Source organism: Coturnix japonica, chromosome 3, assembly GCF_001577835.2.
Source record: "Coturnix japonica isolate 7356 chromosome 3, Coturnix japonica 2.1, whole genome shotgun sequence".
Lineage (NCBI taxonomy): Eukaryota > Metazoa > Chordata > Aves > Galliformes > Phasianidae > Coturnix > Coturnix japonica.
The window spans coordinates 21,431,237-21,458,210 of NC_029518.1; the positions used below are offsets into that span (position 1 = coordinate 21,431,237).

Sequence of the window (26,974 nt, forward strand, 5' to 3'; positions counted from 1 at the left end):
TATGCTCATGTCTGAACATTAATAGAGATTAAGCAGTAATACTGAAAACAGCTATGCCAAGTCATTCTCTATTATCACCTGTATTCAGCGGGGCTATGCCAATTTTACTGTTGGATTGAAAGTTCTCAAAAATTCATGTCACTAAAAAAATCCCTACTCTGGTACTGTACTGATTTGATTTATTTATGTATTTATTGCTTGCTCCTTGTCCAATATTACTTGGATAGTTCATCATTAGTGAACATTTAGCAAACTAATAAGTTAATTGGTAACTTCTGCATATTTCCTGGGAAGCAGATGCTTTTTACAATACTTAGCAAATTTGCCACAGTCCTGATTATTTGTGTACAATATGGATTGATTGAAAATATTCAAACCAAGGCAAGGAATGAGTGAAAGAAGCTCAAAAACAGTTTATACTTTTACTTAGTTAAACAAGAACCAAATTTTCATTCAGTTCCTCTCATATTTAGCAGAACTGTACTCTTATTCATTCACAATGTATATTACAGGTAGAGGTGGGGAGTTCTTTTAAAATCTGATTTAATGAGTTTGGGATGTACAAGGTATGATTTAAAATTTGTGGAGCAATGATTTACTTTTAACAAGTCAATGTAAAATGCAATGTAGGTAGAAAATGAAGTGTATAGATCACAGACTAATAAAGGTCTATTAGATCATTGCAAATGTTCTTCTGAAATTCATGTTTTAATTTAGAAATTAGCAAGCTTACTCTTGAATTAGTGGTGCAAGCTGAGTGCCAAGATTTTCACAGTGAAACCATTTTTCAAAGAGGACGTTAGTTGATGTTCCCACATAGTACCTGACAAAGTGAAAACATTAGTCAGTCTTTTATTAACTAACAGATCAGGTAGTTTCAGTCTTTTCAGGCAAACAGCTATTTAGTGTGCACTATTCTCAAGCTTGGTGCACTTTGTTTTGATTCAGGGTTATTTAGGGAAGCTTTACACTTCCCTGATTAGCTGACTGGTTGGGGTACTTAAACTTGTGTTGAGGGCCTAGGAGTTCCACTGATCAACCACTGATAATTCACCAAATTCTCTTCACAAAACTTTCCAGATTTAATCCTAGGAACTTAATTGGTCCATAATACTTTAGAATCTATAGCTCTTGCTTTGGGTAATGTTACTACAAAAACAACTCCTATCAAATACAGTCCCCGGTAATTTCTTTTGTTAAGGTATTAGATAAATATTCCCTTTAAAAATCTGCTTGCTTTTTGTCTGTGCACAGGCTGATAAGAATACAAGGTTGTTTACAGACTTGTTTGCCAAAATGTATATGGCTTCCAATTGCATAAATTTGGGAGATATTAAGCTCACCCTCCTGTAAAGGATCTTAGTGTTTTACTTGCATTATTTTGTCTTAACAGTTTAATTGTGCTAAGATCAATATATGTCTATGGAATGGCACATATAAAATTTACCTACAAATTTCATAATATATGACTATAAGGCAGGGATGCTTCAGTACAGTCACATATTACAAGTGATTGTAAGTAGATCCTATGTGTCCTTTGTGTTAGTGACTTGAATTGATGTTTAAAGAGGTAAATGAGGCTTATGAGATTCTACTCTGGTGTATTTGTGTTAATCATGTCTGTCATATGATTATAGCAGTGTATGGGAAACTGTTGATCACAGCCTGAAACTCTGATTAACCACCTGAGGCAAGCAATGAGTCAGCTGCAGGAGCACAGGTGAAGGTAATTCAGCTGTGCTACTGGAAGGGGTGGAGCTTGGCTCCACCTATCCCAGATCTCATTTAGGGGCTGACTACCACTAAGGTAGGATCTCTTTCTCTGGAGATTGTTCCTTTGCAGGGTTTACTGTGAACCTTCAACATTGGTGAGTATTTTATCTTTCTATCATGATAATCTTTTGTATGAAACATCTGGTTTAACCTCTGTTTACCTGTCAACTGTACATAGCAGTGTTGCCCAGGAATTTTCTACAAGCTCCTTAGTTCCTCAAGATGTGCAAGAAGAAAGTATTTGGAAAGTAAGGATCATTAATGTCTCCAGTGTGGAAAAAGCTGTGCTATGAGCACAAATTTTGGACACTTGAGAATCTCTGAGATAAATGTTACAAATATCTTAGTCAAAAAAAGCCTATGAAGTACTAAAGAATCTAATTTAACATCTGAAACTGAACTTTAACCTCTTTATCATAGGATTAAGTTTTGCTAGTGCATTTTTTATTATAAAACAGAGTGTAAGCATCAGTGAGGCTGAAACAATGGGGCAGGCTCTTTCACTTGCACAATAATCAGCATGCTGGAGGGTCTGGTTTATGACTGAAACTTGTAGGCATGGTAAATAATGTAATGGCAGCAGCGCATTAGTCCTTAAGTCAGCATGCTTCAAAGCAATCCTTGCTGTTGATGAGTGGAAGTGAGAGGTTTGACAAGAATGGAAACTGGTTATAAATTCCATTTCCTAGAAGCACACACAAAGCAAATGTCACTTCAAAAATAAGCACAACTTTCTCTTCCCAAACTTCAGGCATCTTTGTTCATAATTTCAGTGTTATAACACTTCATTTATTTTCAGATGCCTGATTAGATAGTTTCAATTAAGAGAGTGTTTTCTTAATTTAATTATTTTTTTCCCACCTGCTAACAATATGCTAGCTTTTAATTATTTTAAGTTTTTCCCAACAACATGACTGTGTCACAGTGTGGATCCCTACTTTTATCTGCCTTGGAAAACTATTGAACATCTCTTCAACTTATGCAATTCCCAAAATTCATGTACAAGGCATGTTATTTCATTTGAAGTTACATAAGCTATCTGTCTTTTATTTCAAGTAAACACTGTTTTCCAGATCACTAGCTAGTTGTTTTTAGCTCACAGCATCTCTTTTAATAATACCAATATTCAGAATTCATGAAATTAAAAACAAAACAACAACAAAAATGCATCGATGTATGCTGTTTCAAGTTAGCTGTATTTGTTTACAGCTTGGAATCCATTCCAGTGACTTTTTGAACATGGTCCCTTTCTTAGTTTCCTATTCCTTTATATTTCTTTGTTTGAATAAACAGTATTTCTAGCTTGCATATTCACAGTCGCCCTGCTATGGTACAGCTCACACAACTGTCAAAACTGTAGGTAAAAGGACAGAAACAGACACTGCTGAGATTTTACATCTTTTTAAATTATATGAGTAACTATCATCTTGCTCTGGTCAGTATCTATTTAATATCAAGCCAAACTTTCTATCTGCCATGACTTGTCCACCTAGCCTTATGAAGGCTTTAAGACAGCAGAACAAGGCTCAGTCCTGTTCCCACTAGAATATAAAAATAAAACTCTCATTTACTTGAAGACATTGTTCTCATTAAGCAATAGAAATCTAGGCAGATGTGTTTGTTGTGCAGTGGTGTTAATACTAAGAAAACTGACTTTTGTTTCCAGCTACCCACATGCTTGCCAGTAAAGCTCTTCTTTTTGCTTCCAGTGCTTAAGGAATTAATATTTAACTTGCCAGAACTGGTAGGAAAATGTTTTCTGATCTGTACTGTTACAAAACTGAGACTTTAAAACTTCAGGTGATAGTAGTAAGCAACACATATTTTGATAGCTATAATTATAGCACATATCATAGGCACATCTCAACCTATTCTCTGCTTGACTAAGCCAAACACTGCATGAGATTTCTGTATATGTGTGTATGAATAAATAAACTTCTGGACAAAAGTAGTACAAAACTGCCAGGATAAATCTGTTATACTATCAAGTAACTAAAACACAGTATTATATTGACATGATAAGCCGCATATTATGAATTGTAATAGATTTACCAACAATTATACTTCACCTGAGCCCATCCATTTCTGTCTTTTGTCTTTGCCTCTCAATTACAAGACCTACAGTGTCCGCATATCTTTGAGGAGAATGAGGTACCCTGGCAGGTAGGAGAAACATCTGTTCAGACAGAAGAAATAGGAAAGCACCAATGTTAGTAGGTCTTTGTTTCATCTGTAGTCCTTCAGCTGCAACCAACCTGCAAATTCCTTTGCTCACCACCCTACTTTCCTGCTACTGTGTTGATCTATGCTGTTCCTTGCAACTGTATTTAATTCAATAGCCAAGGGGATGCTGCTTCTTGCTTTCTCAGTGAACGATGACCATTGATTCAACAATCACCACTGCCTCTATTGCAGTGTGGTGCTGTCCTTCCCAGTTTGATCCACTTTGCTAGTTGCAAAACAAAAATCCAACTATTTACACTATCTGAAATCTATAGAATTACTTCAATTTTTCATTAGCAGGGATAGAAATAAAAAGCAAATTGTTTGACTGCTCAGGATTTCTAAACTAACCATACACAGGTGCCCCTGAAATGTAGCAAGACGTGACTGCACAATGAGGAGTGTTATTCTCCAAAAATAATTAACAAATAAGAAGGACTGCTTATTTGTGCGAGTGTCAGAAAAAGAACAGGTAATATTTGGCTGGGAGAAGCCTATTACTAAATTTTGAAAGCAAATCTCTTTCTAGCAGCTATGTAACTATGTAAGAAGGTGGTTAGGCTGCGCTGTTATTGAGTGCTACAGATTCTTTAGCTGAGTTTGGACAAGTCACTTCAGTTTCTCTGTCTGCAAGGCAGAGCTAACAATAGTGCTTCACAAGGACTGGTGACAGCCTTCCCACTAAGGATATTGTTTGCTCCTTCTCATTAATTCTTCTGGTACATGCCAAGGTGGGTGTACTTGCCAAGTGTGGAGTCTGCTACTGAAATCTCCTCATCTATAGGTTTGAAAGCTTACATCCTGTTTCATCATTGAAAAGGTTGTAATACTTCTTTTTAGTGATATTAAGTTGTTGGGTCTGTTGCATTTCCTTTTCTTTTAAGAGTGGTCCCACAAGATCTAATATTTCATCCTTTTAAAAGCTGAATGCAGTTCAATCTTTGGATGATAACGAGTAGCAGTAGTAAAACACCTTTAGCAGTAACATGAAGAAAAAACCTAGTCACAGTCTCTTCAATAGCACTGAGCTATGTGCTGTAGCAAGTTAGCTTCTATATAGAAAAACATCTGAATACAGTTGAGTATGTTTTATTTATAAATACATTTTAAAACTTTTCTGATATTATGATGGTTGTGAAAGCTAGTGATTAGAGATTACCTGTTGTGAAATGTTGCACAGAATATTATAGTTTGCTGTTAATTATATGGAATTTGCTATGCTGCATCCAGGCTTTAATTGATTATATTTTTTTAAGTCTGATGGCACCTCTTACACAGCAGTGATAAACTGATCATGAAATACTTCATAAAATATTAACTTAATATACCTGTGTAAAACAATAAGAGAAAAACAATTGTGTTTTACCTCCCCTTCTCGAATGACTATGTCTTTATGCTTCTTATTTTCAATTATCTTCAAACACATGTCTCCTTTCACTTGGTAAAAAAGCTGAAGGAATAGGAAAACCATATTAAGTCAAGCACTCTGAAATGTTCTGTAGTTCATTTTCTGTATAGAAAGGATATATGAACAAATACATTCAGCCTATAATCAGCCTGTTTGCGAATAGATTCTACGTAACTTTCAACCTTAATTGTTTTTTAAAATTTTATGACAGACGTATTATTTCATTATCTGTGCATATACATATGATGGTCTGTAATTGCTTGAAGAGCTGTACTGTGAATGCAATGAAACCACATTCCACTGTCTCTATTCCTGGCAATTGCACTTTGTAGGACTGGGACTTTAATGGTTGAGATATCTGTTAATTCAGCTGGATATAAAGCTTCATTTCTGTTGTTTTTCAGTACAGATGCATCAGGGTCTTCACTGTTAAATTCAGTGAAATTAAATACCACTTTTTCCAAATATGCTTTAACTATGCATGCCCATTTGCCTGAGGTGTGTGTTGTTGTTTTCCAGAGCTTTCTCGGGTGGGAATAATTGCCTGCTTAGAAGCTGTTCTGCTGTATTTCTGTGGATACTTTGCAGCTCTGCAACAGCTGCTCCTCTGTGTGCTCCTTTGCTTACTGTGTATGTAGAAGGATTATGTCCTAAGCTTACATAAGGACAGGACCACTGAACTTGTAATTCTGTCTTCGGTGACCTTTCCACAGTTCTGTTTTCAGAGTAGCTTTCTTGGGGTTCTGAGGTGCCCAGATTTGGCCTCAAGTTTCATGGCAGAGCTGTGATACAATCTGAAAGCAGGTCTCTTGTTGACCAGGAATAGGTCTGTCACTGACCTGGAAAAATGAGTGCACTTTTCATCATTTTGCATAATGATAGACAACAATAATCCAAAAAATCAACTTTTCTTGTTTTGCCATGCTCTGGCCAGCTTATACATATATCTCATATTCTATGTGCCACAGCTAGAAACTAAACAGGCTAATTTATGCACTTGTTGAAATTCAGGTTGAAATTGCCTGAAATCTGACTTGAAGTTAGAACTACAATGGAAATTTTGGTTTATAGTCATTAACTACAATTTTAGAAAAATGAAAATAAAGAGCTGATGAAACATGAGGACAAAAGAAACCACTGAAGTATAACAAAAACCAAACCTTTTCCAACATTAGGGAAGATTAATCAAGTTTTAAATTCAGGGTTATTTTCTGAAAGTTTTGAGATATTGATTGATGTATTTGTCTGAGGATCCAAAGCACAGTTTTATAAATGTAAAAGTAAATGCACTGGCAAAGGAATGCAACAGCAGAGAGAACAGAATACACAGAATATACACTGGAAAAAAGCTCATGCGGAGAGCTCTTATATGAGCTCACCTTGTACCAGAAAGATAACCATGGCTAAATTATAATTCTCTTCTAGGTGGCCACAATACCTGGCTACTTATTCTCCTTGCACTCTGTTTTACCATGTTCTCTTCATATCATTTTCTTGTGTGCTACTGAATGACTGTATAAATGTGACAGTAGCACTCATTACTGAGCGTGTCAGCCAAGACTAGAATTGCTCACTGTAGAACATAAGGGGACTGGAGCGGAGATATGACCTCTCCTTTTTTCCAAAGACTCACCTTATCTAAAACAGAAGATCCTGATGGCTTATCACACAGGCCCTTGTTAGTATGGCAATACAGAAATTGAAAGATCCTTTTTGAAATGGCGACTTTTGGAGTGGTATCTTCCCTATAGCTATTGAGGGAGCTATTCCTGGATGCTTTGAAGGAAATACATGCTGATGAGGAAAATTTTGTGTTGTTTGTTTGTGTTTGTGTTGTTTGTGATGAATGAGCATCTTTCTTGTAATGGAAAGAGAAGGAGAAATGAACCATTTAGCTCAATAGTAGAGCATCACAGTCAATAGGAAAGATTCTTAATACAACTCTAAATTTGAATTTAAGGAATTGTTTTGTAGTGGGAAAGGAGGAGTGAGATGGGCTATGTGTTGCTAATAGAAGTGTTTTGGTTTTTTTTTTCTGTCTGAATTTAAGTACTACCTTTCATTGTAAATTATGGTCTATTCTTCAAACTTTTGGGGGGAAAATGTCAGAATGATTTAGTCATCCATAAATTATCTGATGTCACTCTGCAAGGCTGTGATTACCAAACCTACTGATGTGCTTTTATTATACCTGAACTTTATTGAGGAAACTGTCAGCTTGCTCAACATCTCAGTGAGTTATAGTCCATGCCCATTTCACAGGACAGTTTGCCAATACAGTATTATCCTGCCATTTTGCTGGAACCTTAATCTTTCCTCAGTGCCTACCAAGCTTTGCATTTCAACCTCTCCTGATGTACCCTCCCCTCAACTCTACCCCAAAGAACAACAACAAAACTTCACCTAAGTAACAAAGTGCTGCTGGGTGTGTATGATCATGCTTCAAACTTGATAGTGTTGTGTTAAACTTCAGTGGAAGGCAGTAGGACTAGTGCTGAATCAGTGCTGAGCCTGTGAAGAGGTATTCCACCCCAAATATGCAATCTCTGTCAGGCATTTCTCGCAAAAAATTAGGTGGAGATATGGAGATGTAGGATGTTTACTTCAGTGAGAGAGTAACCAAAGCTACTCGTCTTGGTAGGAATTCATTTCACTAGGGGAGTGAAATATGAATATATGAAAATTCATATATATATTGTCATATAGTATTCATATATTCATATGAAAATATGAATACTACCTTCAAAAGAGCAGTATCATCCCTGCCATATGACTGTGGTGGGACTATTCCCCTTTTATCCAGCTGCATGCATCTTAGCAAAGTAACAAAGGTAGTCACAGGGAAAGAACACACTATTTCTTACTTGTTTGCATAGACTAGCTAAAAGTCTATCTTATGTAAAGCTGTACAGTGACAGTGAGTGTATGGCTTGCTGATTTATATCTAATGTTGACATAAGTCTATGCCTAGACATAGTAGCTCAGTTTCATGAGAGCTTCTGTGGCTGAGAGCTTATAAATAAACATCTGAAGCATCTGGAATTTGCAGCGTACTTTGTGTACTGCTTTTGAAAGTAGAATTTGGGTTTGCTCAGCCACTTCTGGGATTAGGCTCTGACTAGGCATATTCTGGCTTGCATTGCATGTTAGATTGTTAAGTACTGAATTAATTTGAAGAGCAAATCAAATTATGATGTGGGAGTCGAGTCTGTATTCTCCAGACTTCAGTGGTGTCTGATCCATGTGAGCAGAGAAAAACAATTTTTCTCCCTTACTCATTACAAGGTGTTTCAGCCATCAGAAGTCAGCGTGGTAAACAGATGAGACAGGCAGAGAAAACTATGTTGTTTTTTACTTTTCATTTACACATCACCCGTGAAACATGGATACTAGCCAAGTCTCATCCCAACAACTGTATGCAGTGAAGTTAGAATTTCTAATTTGCAATCTTTCTGATGCAAAAGGATCATTATTCTCATTGCACTGTGATAATAGACACTTTGTTTCTTATTACAATATTCAAAGAGTTTTCACTAGATAAAATGTGCTTCTTACAGTACAAGTAGCAAAGAAGGATTCTCTTGCTTTGATTCATGTCTCAGTTTTACTTAAGAGTAAAGCACCACAGTACCACCTATGGCATGGGTGTCCAACCTTTTGTCTTGCCTGGGCCACACTGAGTAAACAGGAACTGTCTTGGGATGCATACACATGAGTTGCTCTGAAAGTAATACCTCCTATGTCCATGGAAACTACACCAGATACAAAGAGCACAGTAACACTTTCAGGTAAGCAAAAATGCAATAAATACGCCATGAATTCTGTGAGCTGTGCAAACACCTTAACTCTTTGTGCCACAAATACATGATGTCAGGGCTGCTATACAAGCTTTCGGTACTTCACATAGGATTCACATAAAAACTTATAAAACTAGCTGTATAACATGAATGCTTTCTTTTTAGTACACACCAAGGAAATTTTTCCTGTGTAGCTATTTAGGTGTCATGTTTCAACAAAAGATGCATTTCCCAAAGCAATTCAGTTGTGTTTTGAGTCTGTATGAATAGATGTATGGTAATTTTTTTTGTTATCCCTGTCCTGATGGAGAAGGCTGCAAAACGGAGCTTTAAATTCGTATACAAAAAATGAATATAACAGTCAAAATTTCAAGCCTAAGAATGTCAATGGTTTATCTCTTGTAAGATGCAGCTTAATTTTGCTATTTATAAAATCTGTCCAATGAAAAACAACATCCCGTGCATGAGACAGTATTTCTGTGCAGACAGATTGCAGATCAGTAGTGCACAGAAAATTAGGAATGAACAAAGCATAAAACTACATATATAGGGAATCACTGCTTGCTGAGAATAGGAAAAAAATGTGTTAGGCCAGGCACTGTTTTAGTTCACTCAATTACAGACTCCAAATGAAGTGTCCAGACTCCTTCATAATTAGCCATCAGAACAGATTATTCTGATATACCTGCATGCCAAAGGTGCCAGCAGACAACAGCTTGGGAGGAGGATGTGCCCAAGCAGTCATCTCTGCATGTCAACAGCTTCCTGCTGTGAACTGCAGGCTGACTAGCATGCCTGCCATGAGGCACAAGCTATGTGTGGTAACAGACGTAAAATCATGTCTAAACAGATATAAACAATTCTAAATATAACTCTTCTTTCCAAACCAAACCTTTTTGCCACCAGGATAATGGGAGAAAAGCATCATGTATATTTGCCAAGAGGATTATGGGGCTTTTGCATTCATGATTTGGCCTGTAAACAGTATGTCTCTATTTTGGGTTTCAAATTATCACTTGGTACTATAAATAACATTTTGCCTGCCAAAATAATTGCTGAACACTATTTTGAATCCTTTTATTTCTTTTTCTTTCTAAATCCCGAGTAATTCAGGAATATACTTTCATTCTAGGAAGATCTGTTCTTTTTAGTGGAAAAACATGGGATTAAAGAATTAATTAGATCATAGGAAGCTGCAAATGTCTGATTAAAAAGCTATCATAAAATGCAACATTTGATCATATTGCATCTGTGTGAAAGCTATGACCCAATTTAGTCTGTTTACTCTATTCCTCTATGGTATGGAGTACAAATGGGATCCATTATGGGGATTTTAAACTTTCATTTTTAATCGCCAAGTAATTGTAGCAGAATTGCTACGTAAAAGAAATATTAGGTGTCAATACACCTGCAATGACCAAATCAGCAATATTAGTAATGACTTAAATACTGTAATAATTTACATACATAATGCATATTGATGTAAATTATTTCTCTATGCGTGTGGCTAAATTTTATACTGTTAAAAAGTCATGGAGTAGATTTATTCTTACTAAAGGTGGGCCAAATTCCTTTCCAGCACATCTAGCAAAGAAGAAAATCTGATGTAAGTAATATTTGATAATAGATGTGGGTCCCTTGCAACTCAAGATATTCCATGGTATTCATCTATTTTTCAGATGAGGGAAAAGGAGATGAGACGCATTTTTAAAATGAAACTAGATAGGAATTGATCAGGGACAAAGGATAAGACAGCATAAACTTCAGGATGCAGGGAGATATGAGACTATAAAAAAGAGGAAAATATATAATTATTGTCTTTATACCTCTTCTCATGGATATAGCCTTGTCACTGGCAGGGGGGTTGGAACTAGGTGATCTTTGAAGTCCCTTTTGACTCAAATCATTCTGTGATTCTCTGATATCTAGTATTGTAAATCATACTGTTATTCCAGATAAACTTCATCTTTTTGTTTTCAGTCTATAGCTCTCAAATTTTTTCAAATCTAGAAAGTAAAATAGTTGTATAAAACCGGAAAGGCTATGTTAAAGGCAAAAAATTATTTGGACTCATTCTCTTCCATGCCTAACTTGGCTTTATGCTTTGCTAAACTTTCATGTTATTGACCTTTAGAAAATCCACTCACTCTTCATAATCTAACTTGTAACTCTTACCCTCTTGTTATGGCATATTATTATAGATGAGATATTCTTTTCAGTGCTTTCTAAGCAATCAGGCTCCAGAATGTGATTAATCTTTCCTAAGTATACAACCATGTTGACAAACACACATTTTGTTTTCTTCAGCAAAGTATCTCCGGAATTTTCTTGTTAAATGCATGACAGATGTGAAATTTCTCTGGTTAGCAACTACCACTTGGTAACACACAGCCCTGCTTCTCACCCCAAACAACTTGCTGGTGTGGCACCAGGTGTGGTCAGGGCTGCCCCTATGTAGCTGATAAGAATGGAGCTAAAGAGCAAGGTCAGACAGGGCTGTCCCCACAGCTGAGGGTGGGTGGTGGGACTATTGCAGCTGTGCAGAACGGGCAGATGCAAGACACTGATAAGATAGCAATTGATCTTTCAGAGTAGTAGTTATAATGACTACAGACAACTAACTATGTAGCACATATCTAACAGAAAATGAACTAATGTTTCTGTGAAATAATTGAGTTGTCATTAATGACTTGGGGGTAAGTAAGGATAATTTTTTGGTTATTTTAAAATTAGTTATTAACTCAACATACTTCTTAAAAGTTTACAGATGCCTAGGATTGAATTTCCAAAAGAGGAAATTCAATAATAAGGTGGCCAAATTTATTGAAATTGCATGAAATTAAGGTACTGTACTGAGAAATGAGGCAAATAGTCTCCCATCCTAAAATCCTTATTGCAAAGCCTCTGCTGTCCTCTTTCCATTAATACTGCTACAGAGATAATTCTGTTACCTCTAAACTAGTGCAAGCAGATAAGTCTGTAGGCCTAGTGAAGAATTTCATGATAAGGGCAGTACATAAGGCAGATTGTTGCAATTTTCATTGGTTTCTATTCTTTCTTCTTTCTGCATTATGTATTTGGCCCAAGAAGTAGGATGATGTTCCTTTTTTACAGTAGATATGCATAAAAAAAGGATGGATTTGATTCTTAGAGTCTCTGCTATATACATTCTGAGTTGAAAAGGCCCACACAGGTCAAATCAACCCAAAATTCAAACCATATGCCTGAGTGTGTTCCAAATGCTTCTTAAACTCTGGCAGGCTTGGTGCTGTGACCACTGCTCTGGGGAACCCATGCATTTTGAAAGTGTCAGAAACTTTCTCTAGTTTCCCTTTGGAAACTAATTATAGCAGAATAGATCTGATCTTGTGTTTGTTTTAAAGGAAGTGTACAGACTTTGTTGTTCTGTTGCATAAATCTGTTTAATTCTTTGAATAAATCTAATGAATACTGAGATCAGCATTGCTTATTTGTAGCTTCAAAGTTAGAAATGTTCTAACCATACAGATCAATTAAAACAACAAAATATAAATGAGTTATTGGTTACCTCCTCTCCTTCTTCAATATGATAATCCTTCCTTTCATTAGGGCCTCCAACAAACATCACGTTCAATTGATGTCGATGCCTAGAAAAGAAATGTGACTTTTTAAAGCTACCTCTACACATAGCGTTATTTCACGTAAGTTTTGTGGTGCATTTTTTTGTTTTTAATGTTTTGAGGTCAGTAAGGAGGAGCAACATCCAAAATGAAAAAAAGACCTAGAGCATCTTCGTGCTCTGCCACTGGCCACCTATTTCTGTCCTGGTGTTTCAGTGCCTTCAGCTATGAAAAGGGGACAAAGGTACTTATCAACAGCAGAAAGAGCTTTGAATTGTAAAGTCAAAAAATGGTATGCCAGAGGCATGAAACAGGAAAACATCCTTTAATTGTGATCTTACTAGTTCTAGTCTATACAAGTAAAATACCATGCTAATGGTTCATTAACTGTTAAAATATACTTGGTTCCTAGTGGTGGAATTACTAGAGATTTTGACAGGGTGAGAGAGCTGGTGCTGTTCAGCCTGGAGAATAGAAGGCTCTGAGGTGACCTGATAGCAGCCCTTCAGTATCTCGAGTAATACAGGAAAAAAAGGCGACAGACTCTTTAACAGGATCTGTGGTGATAGGACAAAGGGAAATGGTTTCAAGCTCAAGTAGGCTTAAGTTAGATATAAAGAAAAAATCTTTTACAGTGAGGGTAGTGAGGCACTGGAACAGAATGCCCAATGATGCCCCATCCATGGAGACTTTTCAAGGTGAGGCTGGATCAGGCCCTGAGCAAACTGATTTAGGTGTGGATATCCCTGCTTGTTGTAGGGGAGATGGGCTAGATGGCCTTCAAAAGTCTCTTCCATCTCTAAGGATTTTATGATTTTATGAACTATAGCCTTGTTTCTCTTCTATTTATACTGGCTTTGCTGAAGTGAAACAGTGTTGCAATGGTTTCTTTACTCTGTGTTTGAGAGTGCCAGAGAGCATCTCTGTCAGTTTTCACAAAGAATAGGTATCACCTCAGTTATCTGTTAGTCTGTTTACATTAAAAAAGTGATAACATAGCAGTTTCCTATTTCATTTGTATGGCAAGACCTCCTATTATCCAGAACTGTTAACTGTGATTCAGAATTTGTCCTAAGACTGCTCTGATGTGTGAGCTGAGGGCTGCTGACATCTACTTTTCAGTAAAGAGATTTTGGGTAGTACTAGAGCTACATGGAGATCATCATAATACAGAACCAGCAGGTCAGTGGACCACTACAACACAGGGAAGAAACATTTGTCTCTGTCAGCACTTCATAAGCTTTCATTGAGAGAAGCCAAGCAACTATGAACTGTTCAATGTATATATTTGATATGCTACTTTTATCATGTTTACTTTGCTACCACTTAAATGGTAAGGAACACCACAGTAAGCATTAGTATAAGAAAAGTACAAGTAATAGGTACAAACATCTCCTTGATCAAATTCAAGTATGAAGAATTATATTAGATTACAATACTTAGACCGATTATTAACACCATGGGAAGCTATATACATTATAGTACCTGGTTTAAATGTCAATAACTTAAAATAAGGAACCACAATCAAAGTTGTTTGCATCAGACACATTTAATACTTGTGTTCAAGGACACATCAGAATACTTCTGCATTAATGAATCTTTCTACCGATAAAGGGTAGGAAGATCAAATCAATAAAAACATAGTGAACAATTAATTAAATAAATTCAAACCAACAATGGACAACAGGAGATAAACTATTTGACTATCTTGTAGCCTATTTTTAAGGTAAGTTAATTTTCAGAAACCCCAAAAAACAATTTTTTTGAACCCCGTGGTTCAAATCATTAATTTCAATGAGTCAATAATTACGAGAGAAAATATTGCTCTCAAAATCACTGTTCTTTAACTTCTAGTTACTTTTTTGCAAACCTGATGTTGGTTCTGTTACTCTATGAATTTAGCCGTTTTTTTTACATAATAAGCAGGCACTCATGAGTTAATTCTTCCTATTATTAAAAATCAGACAATGACCCCATTAAAAAATTCTTACCATCAAATACAAGTAGGAACTCCAAGAGGATTGTTTGTTCACACTGCTAGACAAAGTTGTCCAGTTAATATAATTGTATTGAGTTAGGAAATAAAAGCCATAAGAAATAAGAGGTTCAGTTAAGACCATCTGGGATGTATTTAATGTAGTTTCAATGTCAAAGGTTTCAGGCATGTGGAAATTACTTGATTGCATTATTTTTACATTTAGAATGAGATGATAATCAATGGCCTATTAAGTTTTACATACTCTTATTTCTCTTCCTAATCACATAAAGAAAATGTAACCAGCAGACAACCTTTTAAAAATGTCTCAGGACTGTGAAGGATGAGATTCTGTGACTACAATGAGGTCTCCTTATTATAAGTACCATATTCTGAACTCAAAGAGCTTTAGAAGTGCCTCAGTGACCCTGGAAAAATCAGCTATGTTGTGGGTTCTGATTTGGCACAAACTGTTCATTAAGTTTTGAAGTAGTTAAGCTTGCAAGACGGTGTAATTAAAATATATATCATTAAATTGCAGCTCTTACACTGTATTGTTTTCTTGACTCTGGTAAAACTCTTAAGTAGATGGTGATTCAGGAATTGAGGTTTTGTTTTGAAATCCCAAATAGGTTTTTAAAATGTTGACTTTCTTAACTGGGTGGAATGTAAAAAAAAATATGTCTGATAGCAAATTTAGAAACAAAATGTCCAATTGATGGGCTGTAAGACTTAGAATTTTAACCATTAAATATCTTTGAAATTTAAGATCATAAACTACCTGAATTTTTTAAGACTTAGGCCACCTTGTGATATGAAGGCTGTGAGAATATTGCTTTGCACAACTGTACTCAGCACATAAATGATAAAGTCTTTGGGAATAATCTTGAAAGTCTATTAGTTAAATCTTGGAAAACTGCCTAAAGCTTATTCAGAAAATCCTTAAAGCATGTAGATAACACCAGGAGCAGGTGGTGAGAGACTCAAAATCTATATAATATAAGGCTTGTCTCTCTTCCTCCACAGATTAAAGCTTCAATTGGGGGGAGGGGGGTAATAAACAATGCAAGTTTTATCATGAAAAGTATCCCTTGCTTCAGCGTGGCTTTTTGCCATATTTATGGGGGAGACTCATCAACACTGACAGCCTAGGAACTTGTGCACCTTTCTAACCTCTGACAGACCTCATGTTTCAGTTACTTCATGATTACACAGAGCTGCTGGTAGGTTGTGCAGAATAGTTCAGTAATTAAAAAAGGTTCATTTTACTAGTGAAAAAAGAAAAACATGAATGTTTCACATAAAATTTTACTGACATCGTTGGTAAGCTTTAGAAATGACTATGCTTTACAAAATGCTTCCTAAATCCATTCTGAATGTGAAAGAAATGAAAGCACTCATAAAGACATTTTCTCTTCTCTCACTGCAAAACTGCTGTGGTGATTTGTTCTGTAATTTCTCAGTCAGAACACAGAACTTCAGTTTCAATAGCAATATCTCAGTAAGGATGTGCATTTTGCCTTACTTTGCAATCATAAATGTGAAAAGCAAATGTGTCTGTGAACACAAATTTGTCATTGCTACAGTGCTGCTCATTCAGCTTATGATTAGAGGCAGCCCTTCAAGATAGGGCAAAACATACATTCTTTGCTTTTATAATAATTAAAATTGAAAAATAAGGAGAAAAAGCAAGTGTTCTTGCTTGTGGGTCTTCTATCATTTGTTATAGATTATTTTCTCTCTTATGAAAACTTTACAGATGGGTAGTTTTAGACTAAATATAGTGTCCTTGACTTCAGTGACTTCCTTGCTAACTTTACAACCAGAAGGTGTCACACATTTGACCATTTACACTGGAATTTGTTCAAGGGCTCTGATAGTGACAATATGCATGCTGTAAGCCCGTATAATGCCCATGTTTTTTTCTTCTGTTAGCCAGATAATTATTGAGTATATAGTTCATAGCTCTAAGCTGCTAATTAGTCCCCTGAAACACTGTCTGTTCAGCCTCACGTAGAACAGAGGGTCCTTCCCTGCCTTGATGGCACTGGAAATGCCTAGCACAATTCCTGCATTCCTCCTCTGCTTTTCTCCTTGTCTTCACGTGGTACATCCTGCCAGTTCTGATTGCTCCTGCTTATCTAGCTTGCCTGCAGTGTCAGAATGACCGACCCCCAGCAGCTCTGATAGCTGCTTCAGGTTGTAAGACAGTAAAGCAAATCTACTGTATAGATCTTAACATTTATGGATGGGATTCCATCTCCTCAGATTTCTGTGAGTTTATAGTCACAGGGCCTGATGCAAGATCCCTTAGTGGCCTAATTGCCTGCAAGCTGAAGTGAGATAAACATACTCAAACTGATCTTCTGCAAAATCATATGCAAGTTACTTCCTGTTCTTCAAATCTGCAGTATGAGTGACTGCTGTATGAAAGGAACTACACTTTCTTACATTTTAACAGTTTCCTCTTTTAGTTAAGAATATTTATGTGACTAAGAACAATGTAAAACATCCCTTCATTTACTTACATAAGCTTGTTGCACACAGGTGGTAAAAAGGCTGCCTTGTTTTCTTCTATCCATTGTCTGACATTCACAAGAAGCTCCATGGTCCACCAGCTACTAGGAGGCTTTTGAGGAAGATGTGTGAGTTTGCACAGTGCTCATTCTGTAAGCAAACCACAGAAGCAACTTGGTCCCCAGAGCTCAGGATTGGTTGGTACAGGAGGTGTCTTCGGGCTTGAGTGTCAAAGGGGACAGGTCCATCAGTCAAAGGTTACTTTGGAAAGAGTGCTAATGCTCAAGCTGCTTAGCTAATAATTGACCAGTGCTTTTTAAAATTGTATTTTCATCTGAGGCTCATTCTACTTCATTCTCTTGGCTGAATCAAATGTTTCCTCTCTACAGAAATTCTCGTTACACTGAGTTATGAAAACTTGGGCATGTCTAATACAGAAACAGCAAGTTTCAAAGTTAAATGCAAATTGAGAAACAGTGCTCAAAGTTCAGTTACAAGCATAGAGTAAATACTAAATGTATTTTTGTACATAACTATCTGTGTTTCAGGTTTAATAACAGCCCTATTTCCTTTTCCCGCCTCCCCTTAAGCTTCTTAGGCCAAATGATTATGTGACTGAAAACATTGGGAACTACGTTTACAAGATAACAAAAATAAATGCCTCTTGCATTTTTAAGGCTAAAAGCAGTTGTTCATAAATGTTCATTTTATTTACTACTGTGGCAGGGCTTGTTGGAGAGCTGACTGTGGCTCTGTGATGCCCTTCAGGAAAATGTAGCATGCTATCATAAAACTAGCAGGCAAGCAAGAAATGGATAATTATCAGGCATTCCTGGTCTGTACTAGTCTTTATCCCCCAACTAATTTATTTTCTGTATCTATGAGTTTCCTACTGGATTGATCATGGCTTTCTTTCCACCTCATTACTCCTGTTTAACAACAACACTCTTTTCAGGCTATGAATATATAAAATGGGTGACTGTAAAAACAAACAAACAAACATGACAAAATGTCTCAGCTTTTTATTTGCTCTTACTGCAGCTTAGTCTTATGACAATATACTGCACTCAACGTGTTGGTGTGCATAGGAGTAGGAGTATCATATGATTTATTTAGTAGTTGGTTATACATCTTCAATGACCTGTGCCTAAGAGCTGTGCAGCTTTTGGACTGAAGAGTCAGTATGCTGGAACAGTACATACTGGGGTGTTCTTCAGCTTATACCAATACAACTTTCCTATGATAGGGGAGGAAAAAAAAGCAACAGAATTTGAGTTGAAACTAATGCTATAAATCTTACTTTGGTAAGTATGAGAGCGACTCTGCTTTACTTTTATCTCTGCTATTTCTTTGCAGTTTAGTTTAAATTACTTACTTAATTGATGCAAGAAAACTCCACTTATTTTAGGAAATAAAAAAGATTCATGTGGGGATTATAGCTCTGTTACATGATTACAGTCAGTATGGTATTGGCAACACTTTCCTCTGAAATAAGCCCAAAATACTTATTATTTCACTCAATTATTAAGGAAAAAAAAAAAAAGAAAAAAAGAAACATTATTTATTTAGTATATGAAATTTCCACCATTAGAACACTGTGGTAAGACATCACTGCATAGCATATTCATTAGGCATGGTTTTGGACTTACAGACAAGAACATTTTGGTGCTTTTTGTTCTGTAGGCTGCTGGCACGCTATTTAGCTGTGAAGGAAAGCAACCTTCCATTTAAAAGGCACTTTCACTGAGGGGATTGTGACCCAGCCAGGAGAAATGAAGACGCTTTTAATGACAGTGGTTTTGTAAAGCTCTACATCGTCATTAGTAAGAGATTGCGGAGCAGGACTCCATTTGTCAAACATGAAAGCAAAGAGACTGGCCAAATTCACAGCAAACTGGTAATAAATGTACGATGGGAGTCCAAGTGAAGTTTTGTTCCCACTTATGAACTGGTTAATGTGGCCAAGTTCTCACTGTTTTTTATTCATAAACACACTATCAGAGGCCTCAGTCAGAGTTGATTGTGACAAATGTGAAAAAATGTAACAAAAGAGCCCAACTGGATCACATTGCAAAGCAGAATTAAAGATCCCACAGCATTTGCTTTAGTCTTTACTATCACTATCATTTTTATGGGAAGGCTGATTAAAATACAACAGCGCTGATTATTACCTATACAAAATCACATGCAGATTCACTGAGTTCTCCCTCTTGTCTAAGGCTGAATCTGCAATAAAGATCTTGCCTGTACATTCACAGCTTCAGCTTTAACTCATGCTGACAATTTTGTACTTGCTGAAGATGCACCTGTTTGGATGCAATTATATTCACAGCAATCTTTGCATAATGTATTTTATATGACAGTGTAGTGATATGCTGGTAAGGGTGATGAAGACAACTGCAGTGTTCTACAAAGTATTTCATTTTAGAGGCCACGGAAACCCAGGTGCTCTGTTACAACAGGTCTGGCACTTTCTGATTTACCCGTAGTAAAGCAAATGCAAAACACAACGATTCTTTCTGGTTTCTAAGTAATAAATGGTGTGTATATTGTGCTGTTTCTATGCATAAATAATGGTTACATTCAGTGTTTTCATCTCGGCAGCCCTTCCAACATCCAGCCGCAGACAAGCTGAGCTTATCCCGCAGCCCCACGGCCGGCGGGCACCCATGGTGGGAGGGCTTTGTGCCCGCACCGCGGCTGCTCTCCGCCCTCCTGCTCTTCGTGGCGCCGCCCTCCCGGGAGCGAGGAGGCTGCCGGCCCGGTTCACCCGGGGGCTGTGCCTTTGGTAACGGCGAGAGCGCGGCTCTGGCAAGAAGCCGAGGCGCGGCGGGGCCGTGACAGGACGTAGGGCACAGGCAAAAAGCCCAGAGCTCTTCCCCCGCCCGGGCTGAGCGAGTGGTTGATAAAGCGTTCGGGAGGAGTTGGTGTCAGGGCTCCAGTGGCGCAATCGGTTAGCGCGCGGTACTTATACAGCAGTACTAAAGCCGAGCAATGCCGAGGTTGTGAGTTCGAGCCTCACCTGGAGCACAGTGCTTTTTGGGAGAAAGGAAGGGCTTTTTTTGAGACGGCTCCTGAGGAGGAAATGGAAGAGCTTATGAGCTTACGGAAAAATTATACGTGGGCCCCTCAGCGTGTCCCTGCTGACACGGAGGTGTGGGACCCTACGTGTGCACGGATCCTTTCTGCGTGTTCTAGAAGCAGGGGGGACCTAGACACGCACACAGGAAGTGCTTGCATGAGGCTATTTATCTATTAGTTTGGTTGTGTAGACGTGCTAACACAGATGTGTATTTCATACTTCTATAGAGCTGCTTTTTAGTGTGGAGTAGTCAACGTTTTGGTAAAGCTGCATGTGCCACCTTGCAGGGAATGAAGTTTGCTTTTGTAGTAGGTTATTTAACACAGCACTAACTGCTAACTGCTGCAATCACTACAAGCGATCCCTTCCTTTGCCTCCTTCTGCATGCATATTCACCATAACTGCTCATTAATATGGTAATGTTTTGCAACATACTCCAGAGCAGGAAGGAAAAGAACTCAAATTGTTTTAGATTTGCTTTCATAATTGGAGAAGTGGCAAGGCTGGAGAAAAAGAGCGATTTCTTCCAGAAGGAGAAAGCTGGAGGATACTTCTGAAGCATTTATGCCCTAGGCTTGTAAAAATGCCTGTTAGCATCTACCTAATCTACTATTACAGCACTGTAACATATAAAAAGTTCACCAAGAACCTTGGGATTGTGCAGCTAGAGGCATCACCACTGCCCAAATCAGTCCATGGGTGTGTTAATGCAGGCACCTAATTCGTTGAAGCTCCTCTTCTAATTTTAATTCTTCAGTTACCACATCTTCCCTACCCTATCGACCACCTTGGCCCCTCTGAATTTTTCAGGAACTTCACCATTGGTTACGGTGATGGTACACTTGTGGCTGAGCTGTGCAACATATCAGTATGATGAGGCCTAAATAACCAGAGTACAGATACAATTCACCTTCCGTTTGCTGTTTCGTGTTTTCTCCTTTATGCATGAGTACGTTGGAATGATGGAGAGTGAAGACAGGATGGAGTAACATTTACAGAGATGTTAATGTAGTAAATATATATATATGAAAGTGCTGTTTCTATGCAACTGAAAAGAAGAATAGCAGAAAGCCTGTTGTTTGTGATGGCAGAGGCAAACTGCTCCCCAGGTTGGACCCATCTTTTTGAAGACTCTGGGAAAAATACCACTTCCTCTACAAAAAAGGTGCCTTATGTGTGTAATAAGGGTTTTGGATTGGTTTGCTGAGGGTGATAACACAATTTTTGCCATATCCAAGGAGCACAAAATGGACGCTGTTTGCTGCATTCACAGCAGAAGCCCAACTTCTCTGTAATGTGCTTCTGCTGCACCAGAGAGAACAGTAGGACAAGCAGTAAGAATTACACAGAGCTGTAACCTTCTTCATCCTTGTGATCCTTCCTTGGCCTGTGTTGTCTCTCACAGGAGATTTCTGTCCTGCCTCTGAAGAAAATAAATAAATGAATAAATGATGAAAAGACCAAAATTGCCATGGGAGCAACACCTGTTTGCATTCCTGCAGCAGAAGTCTACACTCCTGTTTGGTTCCATTGCTTAACACCTGAGAGAGATCACAGTGGAAATCGTGTGAAATCAGAACAGCTAATGGGAAATTCACTCAACTCACACAACAAAAGGATGTTATTTACCTGCATACAATAAAAAAATTGCACAGAACTTCTACAAAACTGCTGGGCCATGAGGTAAAATAAATTAAAGCATCTGGGGAGGGGTGTGACTCCTTATGGCCTGTCTGCAGACACCTGGTGGTACTAGGATATCCCTTTGTTCTGGTGTGGATATCCTGGCTCTTGCTGGCAGCCTCTTGAAGCCTGAGGAAGAAGGATACTATTTTGGAGCAGAGGTTAGTGAGTTTATGTTTTTCTTTGGGTGGTTAGGAGTTTGCTGTGGGCTGGTTGGCCTGTTTTATGCTATTTACTTGTCTCTTTGCTCTGGTGAAACAGTGAGATTGGGTGTGCTGGGGAGGTTGCTCAGGGTGTGCGCTTGTGGAGTTGCAGGCTTGGGAAGCCCTGGTCTTGCTTTCTGGTCTCTCCAGCTCTGACAAAGTGCCCGTCTGCCTACTGTTCTTTCATTTGAAAGTATTTTTCTGATAAGTGGGTGTCTTTAAGGCTTAGGAGGGAAAAGTATGTGTTCTTGCTTATTCTAAAGGTTTTATTTGTTTTGTTGGGCTTCCAGGCATATATGTGTATATACATCTACCCTTACATTGCTACTACAGTGTCTGTATGCAATTGTTATTTTCTGACTTTACTTTAATGTAAATAGAATGATACATCATGCAAATGTTTTCTGAGTATAAGGTGCTAGATGTACTAAGGTGATGGGTGATGTAGAGAGAGGTGATTCCTCTTCTCCTTCCTGCTTCTTGTCCCTGGTAACTGTTTGTTTAACAGCTTCTCGTTCTCCTTTTGGTAGACAGCCAGATGCTGTTAGTGCCTCTCAGACCTGCTGCTGTGTGTTGCTGTCCTCATAGGTGACTGTAGTTTGGCCAGGGCTGCAACAGGGGTGTCTCAGACAGTGCCCTGGGCATTTCTGGAAGTGTACTCAGGCGTCCTTTTAAAGAGGTCCCTTTCTTTTAAGTTATTGTTGTTCTTCATTCAGTGTTAAGTATGGACTCATGGTTATTCTGTGGTATTTTTCTGATTGCCTTGAGTTCCTTCTTGCTGTCTGGAAAGAGAGATTATTTTATAGATTCGTAGAGAAACTAATATACCTGTTATTTATTGCTAGAGGAAGAATTTTACAAAGATCCATCCATTGTGTGGTTGTGAATGATAATTAACAGTCAGTTTATGGGACAGGTTTTACATATGCGTATTTCTTGCATGGGATGTCCCACTGGAATGGGAGATGCCGGATGGTAGAGAAGATTAGACAGAGTTATTGCACATAATTATTTATTATTTTGATACAACTTCTTGCCATTTATTCTGCCTGTTGCATGTTGTTGTAGTCCAGATCTTTGTGGGGCTCTTGAGTGTTGGCTTAATACAATTTGAGTGTATCGATCTTGAAGTTTCCCCTGTACTGAGTTTTGTGTACTCCAAAACTGTAAACCATTATGATGGAGACTTGGTCTGATTAATTGTTTTGAAACCGAAGTAATATTTTAGTCTTAATAAACAGCAAATGAGAATATGCTTTTCTTAACTTTTCCAATAGATGGCACTGTGATCCCACAGTGAAAAAGAAAACCCCAAGCAAGTGTTCCCAGACATCCTATAAATAGAAATTGCTTGCAAATGTTTGGTTGTGAACAGCAGAGAACAATAGGCAAAAATTCCAAGGGTAATTCCAAGATAAACCAACTCAACTGGAGATATAGGTACTTTTTTTGCTGGTGATTTATTTTTCTTTTGTGTATAACATCTTGAGGAACTTTCTGAAATTAAAATCTGTTGATTAGTTGTGCTGAGAGTAATTGAGGTGTATAGGATGTCTCACAATTTTAGAAGTCTGTATGAATTCAGTACTGTTTCAAAGTGCTGGTATAGCAAGCCCAGCTTGGATTCTTCTAAACAAACCTACTCAAGAAAAGCTGCTGTTAGAGGCTCTTTTAAAGAGCTGCCTAAAGTCCAGTTGGCTGCTTCGTGTTGAGGATTCACATACTGTGTAGATTGTAAATTAAGAAACAACAGCTGGGAGGGAAGGAATAGAGTATAGATGCTTGCAAACCAAGGGGAAGGACTTGTTTAACCCAAATCTTAATATGCAACTGAGGAAAAGGATAATAAAGGGCAGTCCAGTAAAAAAGCTCATACGGAGGACTCATGTATTGCTCTTTGAATCCCAGATTGCAAAGGCAACAAGAGTGATATGACAGAGGGTAGGAAGACAAAGAAAGAAAAGCAGAAGAGAATGGGAGGGTAGGTAAAAGATCATAGATGAGGAAGTTTCTTGGGGAGTGTTGTCTGGTTATGGGTGTATGAATATGCTATAAAGGGCAGTGAAAAACAAATCAATAAGCTTGAGCCAGTTGTTCTAGCTTAATAGAGTCCTTATAGAAAGCAAATTAGCCTGCACGTTTTGCTTGAGCAAAGAGTGATCCTGAGGCAGTTTTTCTTTGTGTATTTTGAGCAGTTTCTTCAGTGTTCCAATGTAAGGGAACCCTCAGCCTCTCTAGGGATTAGAGCGAGTGTGGGAGGGCTGGAGAGCTCAGCTTTCTGGCTTGGAAAAGGAAGGAAGTGGATAATCAGTACTGGTGTTTGTGCCCATTTAATTTTCTTGCTTACGCTGAGTTTCCTGTGTTAGGTTCTGCTTTTAAGGTGGAAAAAGACTCCTGTTTTTTCCAAATAGTTTTGGTTCAGCCTAAATATTTGAAACCTTGGAAAAGGCTCAAGACACAGCAAGACAAACTAAACCAAACCCAGAGAAAGAACAAGCTGGGAAAGTAGCTGAAATGGCAGGGGTAGAGTCTGTGGTTACAAATTTTGGTGGGGACGTGTTCCCAAGAAGGAGGGAATCAAGCCTGTACCATCTGCTTCAGCTGGGAGACCTTTCATTATGAGACAGCATATGTAGGGTATTGTTAGGAAATGAATAATATTATTAGGGAAACAACGATTTTAATGGTTTATTTTTTTTTGAAAATAATGTATAAAATACATGGGGGCGCTGCCACAAGGCCATGCAGGTTTATGATGTACCTTGAAGTCAGGTATTTTTTGAGTATTGGAGAGATACAGTCAGATTGATCACAAACACCAACAACTAAAATTATTTGCAAGGTAGAGGATAATAAATCTGAGTCAGTTGACTTCACTGCATGTGTTTACTCTGTATATCCTAGCCGTTGGGATAAGCATCATAGTTAATTATAATCCTTAAAACTAAGTACTGTTTGCTCACTGTTTAAAGGGGGACATTCGTTTGTCTTTAAGGAGAGTCACATCAGAATTGTTTGAGCAAGCGTGAAGCCCAGTTAATATTAAAGCTGTTATTAATGCAATTGTATGTAGCATTGTTTGTGAACTACATTCTGGAAAGTGTTACCTGCTGCTTTTGCATAAACTCTTGTGCTACTGTGGCAGGCTGAAAATATCTTACAAGTGAAGATATGCCCACCCTGTTTGGAGTGCTTTTGTAGGAAAATGATAATAGATTTGAGGGTGCTCTCAGTCAATGGAGATTATATCTACAAATTGCCCAGGCCTGAGGCTTGGGGATTTGCTTTTGTGTATGCTCAGGGTTACTTGCAGATGGGCTCAGCATCAGTAGGAGAGGGATGCCTTGAAGCTGGTGCCATTCTGAGGAAAGCAGGAAGCGTCACTGCTTATCTTTCTTTCCCTCTTCCCATCTACATTTTCCCATGTCTGAGCAGGCAGCAAGCACTTGTGCACTTTTGGAGAACAGCTCTAAGGATTTTGCACCACACTACAAGATCTATACCAGCTGCCTTGTGTTGATGTGTCTGCAGATGCTGCCCTTTGAAGCCTTCTGTGAATTGCTTTGGATGTACTTGGTTTCCCAGGGCACTCAATGTGGATGTTCACAGCTGTAGAGAGGTCACAGCTGGGATGCTGGGCCTGCTCAGTGGGCAAGTCCTTCACTGAACATATTGTGTCTCTTAATCTAGTCCTCTGAAGCTAGAGACTTCTGTTTCATTAGTTTTGAGTGCACTATGTTCTGTCTTCATTCTTGTAGACAAATGTGTTAATTGACAAATTGAGGTAATTACCTCAGCACCTTTAGATGCCTGATTATCAGAATGCCTGACAGGATTTGTATACTCTTAAAACTCTTGGCCAAACTTTCAATTTACCTCATGCTCTAGAAGTGGATGAAGTTTGGCCCAAAATAATGGGAAGCTTACATCTGTCTGAAAGGAAATTTCATGGGACTTTAAAGTATGGTCCACTGTATCATTCAGTGTATGTAGTTTTTGGCATGATTTGGCAGTAAATAGTAGTTGAAAATGGAAATGTGAATTATAGGGTAAATAACTCTGACCAAAGAAGGGCCTCCTGCTTATGCATATACAATACAGGTAATGGAAGAAGTAAAATACAGTTGCTGGGAAGAAGAGAAGCAGTTTGGAAGGTATTAATTCACCATTAGCGACTAAAACTATTGAAATGATCCTTGGGAATAACATCTGAAATGAGAGGGCATAATACACTCTTCTGTATCTATATGTGCATGCTGAGCAATAAATAATGTGAAGACTGCTGCACTTGGCAGGCATCATTTTGGAGAAGACGTTCTGTACTGCAGGCACTGGGTTGCCAGGCGTAAGTGGCATAATGCTGCTTTGATAGAAGATCTAATGAATGTCTGTGAATTGACTTCTTAAAAGCATTCTATTTTTGTAAAGAGTTGACCACTGGGCTAGATGCGTTGCACCCTGGCAGAAGAGAATTTATGCTAAATTGTTTTTCTTGTTTGACTCTCTGCATTTTATTTAGTATTTTACTAGGTAGATGGCACTGGTTACTGACCTAAGACTCGTCTTGTAGTAAATACATAGAGAGCTACCTCAACTATGTTATTGCGTGTGATTTGAAATGATAATGCTTTCTATTTAGGCAAAAAAAAAAAAGAGTCAACATTGTGTTGATAGAAGTGTTTGGGTAGCAATTTGCCTCAGTTGTCTGGATTCC

The 26,974-nt window shown here is 38.0% G+C and overlaps 1 protein-coding gene and 1 non-coding gene across 3 annotated transcripts in view; one reads left to right on the forward strand and one right to left on the reverse strand.

Annotated features, from left to right (window-relative positions):
• Nucleotides 1–17,641, reverse strand: part of HAAO (3-hydroxyanthranilate 3,4-dioxygenase) — a 31,726-nt gene extending 14,085 nt beyond the window's left edge. The window contains exons 1-5 of one of the 2 annotated variants that reach the window (XM_015857539.2): nt 17,304–17,635; nt 12,749–12,827; nt 5,363–5,446; nt 3,843–3,949; nt 734–823 (exon numbers count right to left, since the gene is read on the reverse strand). In XM_015857539.2, the coding sequence (XP_015713025.1) occupies nt 734–823; nt 3,843–3,949; nt 5,363–5,446; nt 12,749–12,827; nt 17,304–17,383 (440 nt within the window). In that variant the 5' untranslated portion in view covers nt 17,384–17,635. Of the gene's footprint in view, nt 1–733; nt 824–3,842; nt 3,950–5,362; nt 5,447–12,748; nt 12,828–17,303 lie in introns of both variants that reach the window. The other variant, XM_015857540.2, reaches the window with a different exon arrangement.
• A 2,586-nt stretch (nt 17,642–20,227) lies between these two features.
• Nucleotides 20,228–20,322, forward strand: TRNAI-UAU. Its single transcript has 2 exons — nt 20,228–20,265; nt 20,287–20,322. It is a non-coding gene; the product is annotated as a tRNA-Ile (tRNA).
• The last annotated feature ends 6,652 nt before the right edge of the window (nt 20,323–26,974 follow it).